General features: G+C 39.7%; 1 protein-coding gene across 3 annotated transcripts in view; it reads left to right on the forward strand.

Annotated features, from left to right (window-relative positions):
• Positions 1–15,259, forward strand: part of dock10 (dedicator of cytokinesis 10) — a 289,520-nt gene that overhangs the window by 164,298 nt on the left and 109,963 nt on the right. For all 3 annotated transcript variants that reach the window (XM_072255460.1, XM_072255461.1, XM_072255459.1), the window contains exons 4-7: positions 2,496–2,578; positions 3,938–4,010; positions 4,739–4,864; positions 5,199–5,333. In XM_072255460.1, the coding sequence (XP_072111561.1) occupies positions 2,496–2,578; positions 3,938–4,010; positions 4,739–4,864; positions 5,199–5,333 (417 nt within the window). The remainder of the gene's footprint in view (positions 1–2,495; positions 2,579–3,937; positions 4,011–4,738; positions 4,865–5,198; positions 5,334–15,259) is intronic.

Consider the following 15,259-nt stretch of genomic DNA (forward strand, 5'->3'; position numbering starts at 1 on the left):
TTTTTGTGTACATTTTAGTTTGATTCCAATGTCCACCTGCAAAACCAAGAGCAAAATTTACTTAGACATACAACCATTTGAAGTGAGTGGATCTTGAAGTACTCAGATCTTGAAGCTCTAGACTTTGCCAAAGGTATATGATATTCAAAAACAACAAACCTCTACCTGTCCGCTGCGGTCGGGTGCTTCCAATGGTGCTGCATCAGCAAGTTTGCGGCGCTTGGAGGTTCATGGCAGGGAGAGTTTCTCCCTTCTGCTGCCTGCGCAAGATGATGAGGCTATCGGGACTTTAAGACTTTCTTTTACCGTGCCCATGGTCTGCTCTTTATCAAATTATGGTATTGCTTTGCACTGTTGTAACTATATGTTATAATTATGTGGTTTTGTCAGTTTTAGTCTTGGTTTGTCCTTTGTTTCTTGTGATATTCTGGAGGAACATTGTATCAGTTTTAATCCATGCATTTCTAAATGACAATAAATGAGGGCTGAGCGTCCTCATAATCTAATCTAAATTGGAAAAGTCAATGATTTTGACAGTGGAATAGGTCAACACTAACAGATTCAGGAGTCACTATAGCACTTGAGACTCTTTTTTGAAAAGAATTGCTGTTGGAGTAAGTCAACGTGAAGCAGGATGAAAATGTCTTGGCTACTGTGCCAAGTGCTGAAAAGGCAGCTGAATGGAAAAGCAAAGCAAGGAAGGCCAAGAATAATCTGGCAGACGACTGTAAAAAGAGCTTCAGGGGCCTAATAACACTTAGGGATTGGCATCACAAACAGTCAAAGACAGAAGAGTCCATAAATAGCTGTTGCTGCTGCTAGGAAAGGATTCTTGGTTATGTTTTAACCTCTCTTGTCTTATCTCACACTCGTGGGCCTTCCACTGTTTTAAGTAATTCATGTGGATTTTGTCATGTGTATTGACTACGTTTGAAAAGAGCATGCAAACAAATTTTCTAGTTTGCAATTATAGAATATAAGTAATTGAAAGTAGATGTTGCAATGCCTTTTCAGTCAGAATGTGTTAGTGGAAAACTAGTTATATTGTCATGAGTAAGCAAGCGATTGAAGCAGCCATCACACTTGGTTCCATGGTTTGTTGCCAATAGACCAACCAACAAGAATGAGGGCTTGCAATGCAGTTTTATTATAAAATACCTTGTTATCTCATACAATAATTGTAGTCAAGCATTAGCATAATATAGTAAAGGATTTGAAATGAAAGAGGAGATTGAGAGCTCGGATTGGCTGCTGGTTTGTAGGGTTGCCTGGAGGTTAGGTTGCAAATGTTTTATCTTCATTTGAGGTGACATCGTCATTGCAAAATTGAGTGTTGTTTCTGCCAATTGCTTGCGTTTATATTGGTCTGACTTGTTGTTCTGATTGTTGGCTGAGGCGCTGGGCACTAGTCTCCGCTGGGTCTCAGCCAAACGGATAGCTGAGTAATCTCCGCTACCCTGCATCAGTCATTGTGAGCTTTGGTTCCTTGGGTGACCACGGCTCACCCCTTGGCCCTGATCACACAGATTCATAGGTTTGTAGAATGTGTTCAGATCAATATGCTTGTTAACAGAGTCTTCGCTGAGAACCAAGCTTCTAAGAATTCCCTTAATTTCTTGTTTTGTGATTCTGCCTGGATTTTCATAGTTTCTCAGACGAACTTGTGCCCTTCTCTATCTTCATATACTGAGATGAGTGACGGAGGATCTTGCAGTATCTTCCTACAGCTAGCTAACATTCATGTCATCTCGTGGATAGTTTTCTCCCTGTCTGTCCTGCATAGTGTTTGGAGCAGTCTCTATGTTGGATTTGGTCTATTACATTTGGTCTCTCCATGTGGACTCTTGTATCTTTGAGCCTCAAGACGAGCATTCTGATGTTGGTGCGTGGTTTGTGTGTTACCATTATTATGTGTGGTTGGAGTAGTCTTCTTGTCATTTAGGAAATATTCTTGATGTACGGTGGAGTTAGCTTCTTTCTCGTCTGTTCAGTAAGAGTTAAAATATTGTTTTTCATCGAAACACATTTTATTAAAAGGAAGAAAATAAATTGAAACATATCAACAATCATTTCTGGGTCATTTTCTATCACTTGGAAAATTTGATTGGGAACTTCCCAGATTCATTGCACTTCCATGATATTTCTTATACAAATTCCCTTTTGATTGGAGCCTAGCTATGGATATTAGTTCATACTGTGCTGAAAGAGATGATCAATTGTCACTTCCAGGGCATCAGGACAACATGCTTTCATTGTGCAGTGTGGACCTTCTCCCCATTCTGATGTTTGTAATTGTCTCACTCTCCAATATTCCAAACTCTGATCTCCAGTACCCTACCTCCCAGTCCCAGCTGAGGCTTTTGACTCAGAGCAATCTCTTCTCCCTGATTTACAAATTAATAATAACAGGAGAAATCAAACTGACTTTGGCAAATCCTTCAAGGAATGGAAGTAATGTGGAAATAACTTTGGCTACTTTTATCTCATATCCTTAGGCCTGCAACTACTACAATTCCAACTGGAATATTGTGAGCTACAAATACGAAGAATATTCAGGGGACCTTAAACAGTTACCTCGGTAAGTGATTGCACTTTGATGAATGCATCTTAATTCTATTGGTCACTGTTGAAGTATATTGGGTGCCTTATTTTTATCCTAATATGGATGCAAATAAAATTTTGAAGATTAAGTTGCATTGTTGCTATAGTAATGCCAGAAAAAGCTGATAGATTACAAAGATGACAACAACAGATCTCAATCTTGTTTCCTTTAGAAGGTGAACATGTCCCTACAGTACTTATTTGTGCTTCTACTATTTATTTTGATAACCCTGTCATTGAAAGTAATTCATCGAGAAACTTGCAGTGATTGTGTGGCATGAGTGAAAAATAAAAATTCTTCCACATTCTTTGCAGAATGTCCATAAGTGTTTTCCTGCCGTTGAAGTGACAAATCTGACAGCCAATCTGTGCATACCCAGCCTGTAGATACAGAATATGTATTAAAAAAAGATAATCCATGATAGCAATATTAATTGAGAGACATACAGTATATCAGTCAAAAAAATCTTTGAATCTGTGTAATTTTTGACAGTAAGAGCACAGAACTTCTTGGGAGTAAGTGAAGGCTATCTTCGGAATGATTTGACAGCTCTTATTGTCAAAAATATTCTGAAATTATTAAAATAGAATCACATAATTAATATTTGCAAAATATAAACAAATGCATACATGAAACTAAGTGAATTTAAGTTATCTTAATTTATTCAAAAATGAAAATGATCTAATATGTAGCTTCTCTTCTGCCATAACCAGTCCCCTCTATAGGAGTGATTGGGTTCATGGTCCTTGGCCAGATCTACTCAAAGACTGATTCATCAGGTAGACCCACAGCATAGCTGCAGGATCATTGCAGAAATTTGTCAGTCTATCACTGGACTCTACATTTAAGACTTCCACATTTATGTTCATTTATATTAGAGTCCTGAAAATCTTAACCCATAAGGAAATTTCCATTGTGAAGTTCCACATTAATGTTACTGATCTTTTCCATCCAAAGGAGAACCCTGATGAGGCTTAAAGGTAATGAAAGAGTATTTCTGTTGGTATATCACTACCTCAGTACTGCACTGAAACACCAGCCTGAAATGGTGTTCTTTTGAGTAGGACATGGAGTCAGGCCCTAATTGCAGTTGGGGGAAAATTGGAGTTACAGTCCACTTCTAATTATTGATTGATTCATGTCAGTTAAGTAATTGTGCTATTATTTAAATGTCAATAGTTCTAAAAGGAATATGGGAAATAAGAAATCAATTATGTGAATAAGGACACACAAGAAGAATATAATCATAAAGTTTGCAATTTAAGAAATGTGAAAATGTTTTTAATGCCCTTTTAAACAAATCAGCAAGATAATCAGAAATGTTCTTTTTTCAAGAAAACAGTTTAGGCCAGAGAAACTGCCTTCACATTCGTTTGAGATTGATCATGATGATGTTGAAAAAGATGAGGTAGGTGTTTATGAAGAGACTTGTGAAATTGTTTTGTGTTGTGTTATCTATGTATGTTAATATATTCTCCTCCTTTATCTTAACAACTGTTAAAATAGTCTCATCTGAGGTTCTAATACCACCGTAGTGTTGTTTTCCTTCCACTTCTGTGATTGTAGATTCAATCAAATCTGTCATTTGTGTTGCATTCATCACCAAAGAGACTGAACTGGTAAACAAGTTAGACTTCAGCACATAATTACCTGCAATTAAAACGGATAAACTGACAAAGCTTTGGGAAGGACAAGAGGAATGAGAAATTATTGTACTCATTTCTGCTGTCCTCATTTCAACTGAGTTGAATTCAAATCCTACCAACCTATTTCTAAAGGCAATATATCCGAATGTAATTCTTGATCGATAATAAAACACCAGCAGTGGTTCTGATCCATTGGAGAACAGGACTGCTCACATGAAGCTTTTTGTCTAATTTTTTTAAGTTGTGCTGTTTACCAGATTCCACCCTCTCCACTTCTTTGCCCCACTCCCCCACTTTTCAGACTCTGAATACTAAGGCTTTCTGATGTTTAAGTTACAGAAATCCACTTTTCAGTTGACTTCCTTCAAACTGTATTGAGTCAGGAGGTAACTGCCTAACATATGCAAAAGGCTTTGTTCAGAAAGAAGACCAAATATGAATATACAATTTAAGTGCACTATTAATACATTACTACTTTCATGTTTTATAGGATACTACATCTCTATCTTCCTCGAAAGGAGGAGGTGGTGGAGGAGGAGGAATGGGAGTTTACAAGTCTGGCTGGCTTCACAAAGGAAACTTTAATAGTACTGTGAACAACAGCATTACTGTCCGAGTAAGTTGTACTTTCCTTAACTGATTTTATTCACACAGCAGGATTTGTTTTAGATTTCACAATGTGGAACTGTTTCAAGTATTAAGAACACAAGAGAACTGAGCAAAACATTGTGTTCAGCATCATTAGTTTGCAAACATTGCCTCATTGAGAAGCTTAAGAAATACTGCAATAGTATTTTAATTATCGATATTCTATCACTGTGTTTCCCTTTGAGACAGAATTGCTGAAACTCTAAAACTAGAACAAGTTCATTTGACAGCTATACATTTGCTCAGGTAACAATCATGACGTGTATTTAATTTCTCTATTAATGTTCCATCTCCTTTTGCAGTCCTTTAAGAGGCGTTACTTCCAACTAACACAGTTATCAGACAACTCTTACATAATGAATTTTTACAAAGATGAGAAAATTTCCAAAGAGCCAAAGGGTTGTATTTTTCTGGACTCTTGTACTGGTGTTCTGCAGGTAAGAAGAGATGATAAACCTGTTTTAATGTTTGCAAAAATCAAAGATCTAGGAAGCATAACAATATTGCAGAGGTTAAAATCTTGAGCTAGTGCTTTTAAATTCTTTAACTGTTTATTAAAATCTTCACAAATGTTTTACATAATTATTACCCATTCAAATAAACCAGTTGTAGCTGAAAAGAACTATGTGATGCTGATAATGCTCTATGGCTGGTAGTTTGTAAACACAAAGCTGCATTAATTTCTTAAGTGGCCTGGTGCCAATTTTTGTTTGATTATAATCCTAAGAAATGTCTTGGGATATTTCACAAATTTAAAGGCAATGTATAAACATTGTTTATTTATGTCACATGGTGTAATATTTTGTGACAAGGTTAACTAGAGCAACATAAACCATAGAAAGACTTTTATGTGTCATGCCATTTTTCTGCAAAATTTACAACCTCTTGACTACCTTGACCTCCCTTCCATCACTTGCTATGAAGATTGTATCGCTCATTGAGACAGGTGGTGATTATTCCATGAGGCAAAATGTGTCTCTTAACTCCAATTGACCCCCACAAAAAAATCATAGCTTACCTACTGGTAAAATGTTGTTCTTTTTTTACTTGCTCTACCACCTACTGGTTATATCAAACATCATAGACTACCTCTATGTTATCTATTCCTTATTACATCACAAATCTCTCCCCTGTTCATTAAACATCACAAAGTCACTGTCTGTTCAATATCTTCTACTTCCTGTTTACCTCATCTGAACTTCCCGTCCTCAGCCTGCCCACCATTTCCTCTTTCGCATTTCACAGCTTTTTCTCAACATTTTCTCAGTTTTCTCCACTCTGCTGTCATACTATTACCTCTTGCTTCAATTGTTGTACTTTCACTACCCCAGGTATCGCTCAGCAGTTCTGGAGGGAAAAACAGAATTAATGTTTCAGGTTGATGGTTGTTCAGCAGAACCAGGAAACATGCATTAAATTGCAGACCGGTAGAAGAGGTGTAGAGAGTAAAGGTCAGAGTTTGAAAGGTGATTGGGTGAGAGAGGTGGTGCAGTGGATGTATCTGGAGGAGGTGTAACTGGAAGGTAATTAATAAGAATAGAGAAGGGAAGGAAACATAAGCAATGCTGGAGATTAGCTAACTTCCCTCTCTAGAAATTTGAGATAATGTCAATGCAGCAAATACACAACAGGTCAACAGGTCAAGCAAAATCTGTGGAGAGAGAGAGAGAGATACAGAATTAATGTAACACACATAAAAGTTGCTGGTGAACGCAGCAGGCCAGGCAGCATCTCTAGGAAGAGGTGCAGTCAACGTTTCAGGCCGAGACCCTTCGTCAGGACTAACTGAAGGAAGAGTGAGTAAGGGATTTGAAAGTTGGAGGGGGAGGAGAAGATCCAAAATGATAGGAGAAGACAGGAGGGGGACGGATGGAGCCAAGAGCTGGACAGGTGATAGGCAAAAGGGATACGAGAGGATCATGGGACAGGAGGTCCGGGAAGAAAGACAAGGAGGTGGGGGGGGGGACCCAGAGGATGGGCAAGGGGTATATTCAGAGGGACAGAGGGAGAAAAAGGAGAGCGAGGGAAAGAATGTGTGTATAAAAATAAGTAACAGATGGGGTACGAGGGGGAAGTGGGGCATTAGCGGAAGTTAGAGAAGTCAATGTTCATGCCATCAGGTTGGAGGCTACCCAGACGGAATGTAAGGTGTTGTTCCTCCAACCTGAGTGTGGCTTCATCTTTACAGTAGAGGAGGCCGTGGATAGACATGTCAGAATGGGAATGGGATGTGGAATTAAAATGTGTGGCCACTGGGAGATCCTGCTTTCTCTGGCGGACAGAGCGTAGGTGTTCAGCAAAGCAGTCTCCCAGTCTGCGTCGGGTCTCGCCAATACATACATTCTTTCTCTCACTCCTTTTTCTCCCTCTGTCCCTCTGAATATACCCCTTGCCCATCCTCTGGGTCCCCCCCCTTGTCCTTCTTCCCGGACCTCCTGTCCCATGATCCTCTCATATCCCTTTTGCCAATCACCTGTCCAGCTCTTGGCTCCATCCCTCCCCCTCCTGTTTTCTCCTATCATTTTGGATCTCCCCCTCCCCCTCCAACTTTCAAATCCCTTACTCACTCTTCCTTCAGTTAGTCCTGACGAAGGGTCTCGGCCTGAAACGTCGACTGCACCTCTTCCTAGAGATGCTGCCTGGCCTGCTGCGTTCACCAGCAACTTTTATGTGTGTTGCTTGAATTTCCAGCATCTGCAGAATTCCTGTTGTTTACAGAATTAATGTAACTGGTTGATGATCTTTTCACAGAGCTGACAAATTCTGATGCGACAGACTGTGATTAAAATCATTGAATTCTATTTTAATTCCTGGGAGGCTGTAATATTCCTGTGTAGATGAGATTATATCCCTTGGCATTCACCGGGCTTTATCAGAAAAAGATAACGTGTTAAGGGCAAAGAGTTTAGAGCTTTAGTGAGATAAAGATTGAAAATCACTGACAGGTGGAAACTCAGAGCCACTCTTTGACTAAATGGAGGTGTGTTTTTGTTGAGCAGCCACCCAAACTGTTCAGCTTCTCCAGTGTAGGGTAGACCACATCATGAGCATCATGTGAAGTGTACTCAGCTGGAAGAGGTATATGTGAATTACTGCATCCTCTGGACAGAGCGTATGGATGTTTAGATGATAGGAAATTAAGAGAGAACCACCACTATTCCGAACTGATTCTTTGACCTACAAATTTATGTACTTTCAAGGACTCTTTGCAGCTCATGTTCTCAGTATTTTTTATTATTGTTTGCGCAGTTTGTCTTCTTTTGCACTTTGGCTTTTTGTCTGTTTTTGTTTACGTAAAGTTTTTCATAAATTCTATTGTATCTCTTTTTTATCCTGTAAATTTCTGCAAGAAAATTAATCTCAAGGTAGCATAAACATATTTTGATAATAAATTTACTTTGAATTTTGAGAAAGGGGAAGGTGGAAACCTGAACCTTGGAATCATGAAGAGGGTGCTGAAAGGAGTGAAGTAGAGGAAATGCTTTGGTAGTGCCTTTACTCTGAAAGTGGCAGATAGAGCAGAGAATATGGAAATGATAGAAGACGAGAATGAAGGGAATCCTATCCTTCCTTTGGGTGGGAGGAATGTAGGAAATGGAAATCAGAATTCTGTTAACTGTGGTGTGGAGGAAGGCATGGTTAAGAAAGATGAAAGACACCTAGGAAACAGTGATGAGGAACACAAGAACATAAGGAATAGGAGTAGGAGTCGGCCATCTAACCTGTTGATCCTGCTCCGCCATTCAATAAGATCATGGCTGATCTGGCCATGGACTCATCTCCTCCTGCCTGCCTTTTCCCCATAACCCTTAATTCCTTTACTATGCAAAAATCTATCCGACATTGTCTTAAGTATATTTACTGAGGTAGCGTCCACGGTTTCTTTGGGCAGAAAATTCCACAGATTCACCACTCTCTGGGAAAAGCAGTTCCTCCCCATCTCCATCTTAAATCTACTCCCCCAAATCTTGAGGCTATGTCCCCTTGTTCTAGTCTCACTTACCAGTGGAAACAACTTTCCTGCCTCTATCTTATCTATCCCTTTTACAATTTTATATGTCTCTATAAGTTCTCCTCTCGTTCTTATAAATTCCGGCGAGATCAAAACCAGACAACTCAATCTCTCCTCATAGTCTAACCCCCTAATCTCTGGAATCAACCTGCTGAACATCCTCGGCACTGCCTCCAAAGCCAGTATATCCTTCTTCAAGTAAGGAGATCAGAACTGCATGCAGCCTCACCAGTACCCCGTACAGCTGCAGCATAACCTCCCCGCTCTTAATTCAATCCCTCTAGCAATGAAGGACAACATTCCATTTGCCTTCTTGATAGCCTGCTGCACCTACAATCTAAACTTCTGTGATTCCTGCACAAGCACTCCCAAGTCCCTCTGCACAGCAGCATGCTGCAATTTTTTACCATTTAAATAATAATCTGCTCTTTCAATTTTCCTTCCAAAGTGGATGACCTCACATTTACCTCCATCTGCCAGACCCTTGCCCACTCACCTTCTCTGCAGACTCACCGTATCTTCTGCACAATTTGCTTCTCCACTCAATTTAGTGTCATCGGCAAACTTAGATACACTACATTCCGCCCCCTCTTCCAAACCGCTAATGTATGTCGTGAACAGTTGTGGGTCCAGCACTGACCCCGCGGCACACCGGTCACCACTGATTGTCAACCAGAGTAACACCCATATACCCCAACTCTGCTTTCTATTGGTTAACCAGTCCTCTATCCATGCTAATACATCACCCCCAACTCTATGCATCCTTATCTTATGGATGAGTCTTTTTTGTGGCACCTTATCAAACACCTTTTGGAAATCCAAATAAATAATATCCATCTGTTCCCCTCTATGCACTGCACTCGTTATATCCTCAAAGAACTCCAGTAAGTTTGTCGAACAGGACCTGCCTTTGCTGAATCGATGCTGCATCTGCCTGATGGATCTATTTCTTTTCAGATGCTTTGCTATTTCTTCTTTAATGATAGCTTCAAGCATTTTCCCAACTACAGATGTTAAACTAACTGGCCTATAGTTACCTGCCTTTTTCTACATCCTGTTTGAACAGTGGTGTGACTTTTACCGTCTTCCAATTCATCAGGACCTGCCCAGAGTCCAGAGAATTTTGGTAAATGATCATCAAAGCCTCTGCTATAACTTCTGCCATTTTTTAAGTACCCTGGATGTATTCCATCAGGACCAGGGGACTTATCTATCTTCAGGCCCTACCTCTTAGCACTACTATTGTATTATACTATTATACTACTGTATCAAGTTCCTGACTTCCCATCACATCCATAACATCTCTCTTTGGTGTGCTAGATGTGTCCTCCACCGTAAAGACCGACACAAAATAGCCATTCAAAGCCTCGGCTATTTCCTCATCACCCAATATCAATTCCCTCTTCTCGTCCTCCAGGGGACATACATTCACTTTAGCCACCCTTTTCTGCTTTATATAATTATAAAAATTTTTACTATCCATTTTTATATATTGTGCTAGTTTATTTTCGTAACCTAGCTTCCCTTTCTATATTACTCACTTCATCGTCCTTTGTTGCTTTTTAAAGTTTTCCCAATTTTCCAGTTTCTCACTACTCTTAGCGACTTTGTATGCACAAGTTTTTAGTTTGACACCTTCTTTTATTTCCTTAGTTATCCAAGGCTGGATCTCCCCATCCTTGCTGTCCTTGCTTTTAACTTTTGTCGAGCACTGTGAAAAATCTCTTTGGAAGTCTTACACTTGTCCTCAACTGTCCCACCATATAGCCTGTGTTCCCCAGTCTACACTAGCCAAATCCTCCCTCATCCCATTGTAGACTTCATTGTTTAGGCATCATACAGTGGTTTTATTTTGAACTATTGCTCCCTACATTTGTATGAGAAATTCAATCATACTGTGATCACTTTTTCCAAGCAGATCCCTAATGACAAGATCACTAATTTTACCTGCCTTATTCACAGGACCAGATCTAAGATAGCGCATTCCTTGTAGGTTCAGTAACATGCTGTTCAAGAAAACCATCAGAGATGCATTCTATGAAGTCCTGCTCAAGTCTGCCTCAACCAACTTGATTCACTTAATCTATGTGCTGGTTAAATTCCCCCACCATTGTCAGAACAGATATCTTAGAAACAGAAATGAAGGGATTGGAGTGGAGTCCTTATAAGCAGCCAGCTAGAAGGAGGTGTATCAACATAGCTGTGAGAGTCTCTTAAATGGATACTGGTTATTAAACCATTAGTTCAGAATAGGAGTTCTCAAACTGGGTCTACAGACCCCTTGATTAATAGTAGAGTTCCATGGCATAAAAAGGTTGGGAACACCTGGTTTAGAAGAACATAAAGAAGTTCAATACAAGGAGAAAGGAAGAATTATAGATATGAAATGGTGAAAGTAATGTGCAAGTTAGCAGCTTAAATGATGAAACTTTCAAGTGTGCAAGAGAATAAGAAGCATTATCAATGCAGTCATCAATCATTCAGAAAATGAGATGTGGGAGGGTACCTGAAATAAAGATTGTTCCTCAAATCCCACAGAATGATCTTTGTAGTTTAGTCCTATATAGGTTCCCAAAGCAGCACCTCGGATTTGGAAGAAAGGAATAAAGTTAAAGTAAAAGTGAAGGAATATGAGAAGGAGTTTGGCCAAGCAACGACAAGGTTTCCATTTTACATTGACCAACACTCTTCATGCAATAAGAAAATCAGCTAGTTAAACCGGAGAAAAAGTGCATTAGTTTGAGGTGCACTCATGATTCCATCAACTGGTATGATCTGATGCTTCTGTGAGAAACCCTCAGTCCCATTACTTAATTTGTTCTTTCTGATGGCTATCTATCAATATTTCAGTAACATCATAGGTAATGCTGCAAAAGAAATGTGTAGATTAGGCATAAAATCCCTTCCATTCTAGCTCAAAGTCCATTCGATACTCCAAAAAAGCTCAACAAAGACTGATAGAGGTTAAAAGTTATGAGGTTATACTGAAGGAAAAATGGATTTGTATGGTTACATCTACTAGTTCCAACTAGAGGGTAATAGTTGTCATTTTTGACTTGTTATTTCAGCTTTAGAATTGTATAAAGTAAAAATTTGTCCTCACCCTAAAGCTATTTGAATGCTATTTGTGGGATGATTCTATTTTGCAGATTAATCTGGGCATAGAATGATGTCACCAAAGTGTAAAAGCATAATAAATTTCCATTAGGAAATGGAAAGTTGTACTTAATGTAGCTTTGCTTTCACCTCTGCATTGTGGTTTAAGTGAGTAATGTGGGCAAATATACTTGGCCGACACCCAATGGCAGTTATATACAGGCCTCCCAACAGTAGCTGGGATGTGGAGCACAGAATTTAATAGGAAATAGAAAAAGTGTGTCAAAGGTGCAATGTTATGATTGTCAGGGGAGATTTGAACATGCAGGTCAATTGGGAAAACCAGGTTGGTAAAGGATCTCAAGAGAGCAAGTTTGTTGAAGGCTTACAAGATGGCTTTTTAGAGCAGTTTGTAATTGAGCCTATTAGAGGATCAGCTATATTGGGTTGGGTGCTATGTAATGAACCCGAGGTGATTACGGAGCTTAAGGAGGTAGTGATCACAATATGCAAACACGAGAAATTCTGAGATGCTGGAGATGCAAGCAACACACATCAAAGTTGCTGGTGAATGCAGCAGGCCAGGCAGCATCTCTAGGAAGATGTCAACTGTACCTCTTCCTACAGATGCTGCCTGGCCTGCTGCGTGCACCAGCAACTTTAATGTGTGTTGAGTGATCACAATATGATTCAGTTCAACTTGAAATTTGATAGGAAGAAAGTAAAGTTTGATGTAGCAGTATTTCAGTGGAGTAAAGGAAATTACAGTGGTATGAGAGAGGAGCTGGCCAAAGTAAACTGGAAGGAGCTTCTGGCAGGGATAACAGCAGAACAGCAATGGTGTGAGTTTCTGAGAAAAATGAGGAAGCTGCAGGATAGACGTATCCAAAAAAATTAAGAAATACTCAGATGGCAAAATAGTACAACTATGGCTGACAAGGGAAGTCAAAGCTAATGTAAAAGCAAATGAGAGGGCATAGAACAATGCAAAAATTAGTGGTAAGACTGAGGACTAGGAAGCTTTTAAAAACCCACAGGGAGCAACTAAAAGAGTCATTAGAAGGGAAAAGATGAAATATGAAAGCAAGCTAGTAAACAATATCAATGTGAATAGTAAAAGTTTTTTCAAGTATTTAAAAAATAAGAGAGATGATGGTCGATATGAGACTGTAAGAAACTGAGGCCAGAGAAATAATAATGGAGAACAAGGAGATGGCAGATGAACTAAATAAGTATTTTACATCAGTCTTCACTGTTGAAGACACTAGCAATGTGCCAGATGTTGAAGGGTGCAAGGGAAGAGAAGTTACTATTACAAGGGAGAAGATGCTCAAAAAGCTGAAAGACCTAAGGGTACATAAGTCACCTAGACTAGATGAACTTCACCCTAGAGTTTTGAAAGAGGTAGTGGTAGAGATTGTGGAGGCATTGGTAATGATCTTTCAAAACTCATTGGACTCTAGCATGGTGCCAGAGGACTGGAATATTGCAAATGTCACTCCACTCTTTAAGAAAAGAGGAAGGCAGCAGAAAGGAAATTATAGACCAGTTAGCCCGACCTCAGTGGTTGGAAAGATGTTGGAGTCAGTTGTTAAGGATGAGGTACTTAGGGACACAGGACTAGAAAGGACAAAGTCAGCATGGCTTCCTTAAGGGAAAATCTTGCCTGACGAACTTGGAATTCTTCGAGAAGATTACAAGTAGGATAGATAAAGGGAATATACTGGATGTTGCATACTTGGACTTTCAGGAGGCCTTTGACAAGGAGCGACACATGAAGCTGCTTACCAAGTTAAGAGCCTATGGTATTACAGGGAGGTTACTGGCATGGTTAGAGCATTGGCTGATTGGTAGGAGGCAGTGAATGGGAATATAAATTTTCTTTTCTGGTTGACTGCCAGTGACTAGTAGTGTTCTGTAGGGATCGGTGTAGGGACCGTTTCTTTTGCTGTATATCAATGATTTAGATGATGGAATAGATAGCTTTGTTGCCAGTTTTGGAGATGATATGAAGCTTGGTGGAGGGGCAGGTAGTGTTGAGGTAACTGTAGGCTGCAGAAGGACTTAGACAGATTAGGAGAATGGGCAGGAAAGTGGCAAATGAAATATAGTGTTGGAAAATGCATAGTCATGCACTTTGGTAGAAGCAATAAATGTGCAGACTATTTTCTAAATGGAGAAAAAAAATCCAAAAATCTGAGATGCCAAGGAACTTGAGAGCCCTTGTGCAGAACACCCTGAAGGTTAACTTGCAGGTAGAGTTGGTGGTGAGGAAGGCAAATGCAATATTAGCATTCATTTCAAGTGCTCTAGAATACAAGAGCAGGGATATTATAAGGCACTGGTGAGGCCTCACCTTGAGTATTGTGAACAATTCTGGAGCCCTCATCTAAGAAAAGATGTGCTGGCATTGGAGAGGGTTCGGAGGACGTTCACAAGGATGATTCTGGGAATGAAAGGGTTATAATACAAGAAACGTTTGATCGCTCTGGGTCTGTACTCGCTGGAATTTAGTAGGATAAGGGGGGATCTTATTGAAATGTTTTGAATGTTGAAAGGCCTAGACAGAGCAGATGTTTCCCATGGTGGGAGAGTCTAGAACAAGAGCGCACAGCCTCAGGATAGAGGGGCATCCATTTAAAACAGAGATGTGGAGAAATTTCTTTAGCGAGAGGGTGGTGAATTTGTGGAAATTATTACCACAAACAGCTGTGGAGGCCAAGTTGTTGGGTGTATTTTAGGCAGAGCTTGATTGGTTCTTGATTGGACAAGGCAACAAAGGTTACAGGGAGAAGGCCGGGCAGTGGGGCTGAGGGCCACGATTGAATGGAGGAGCAAACTTGATGGGCCAAATGGCCTAATTCTGCTCCTGTGTCCTGTGGAGTCAATATTCTGCTATAACTTCTCCTTGATGTCCTTTAGTCAAAGCTTGTTTGCTTAGTGCAGAAGTTCAATCGGTTTGTATTGCTTCAATGATGAGGCACAATTCAGACATTTTCAGCTTCATACTCTTGTTTCCTAAGACATGCCATGCCTATGTATTATTTACAGCTGCAGGAACAGTTTCAATTGTGAGAATTGTTGGGTTAGATTAACATTCAAAAAGCACACATTTATGCCAACTGGCAAATCAGCAAATGCTGACCCATTAACTCACAATATGGTGAGAGTTCAAAATCAGCTCTAAGTTTATTTTTGGAAGATGCAGTGGATTGGGGTTTATGATAACTTACCAAACATTCCTTTTGATTTAAA

This window comes from Mobula birostris, chromosome 4, assembly GCF_030028105.1.
Source record: "Mobula birostris isolate sMobBir1 chromosome 4, sMobBir1.hap1, whole genome shotgun sequence".
In the NCBI taxonomy this organism is placed as follows: Eukaryota; Metazoa; Chordata; class Chondrichthyes; order Myliobatiformes; family Myliobatidae; genus Mobula; species Mobula birostris.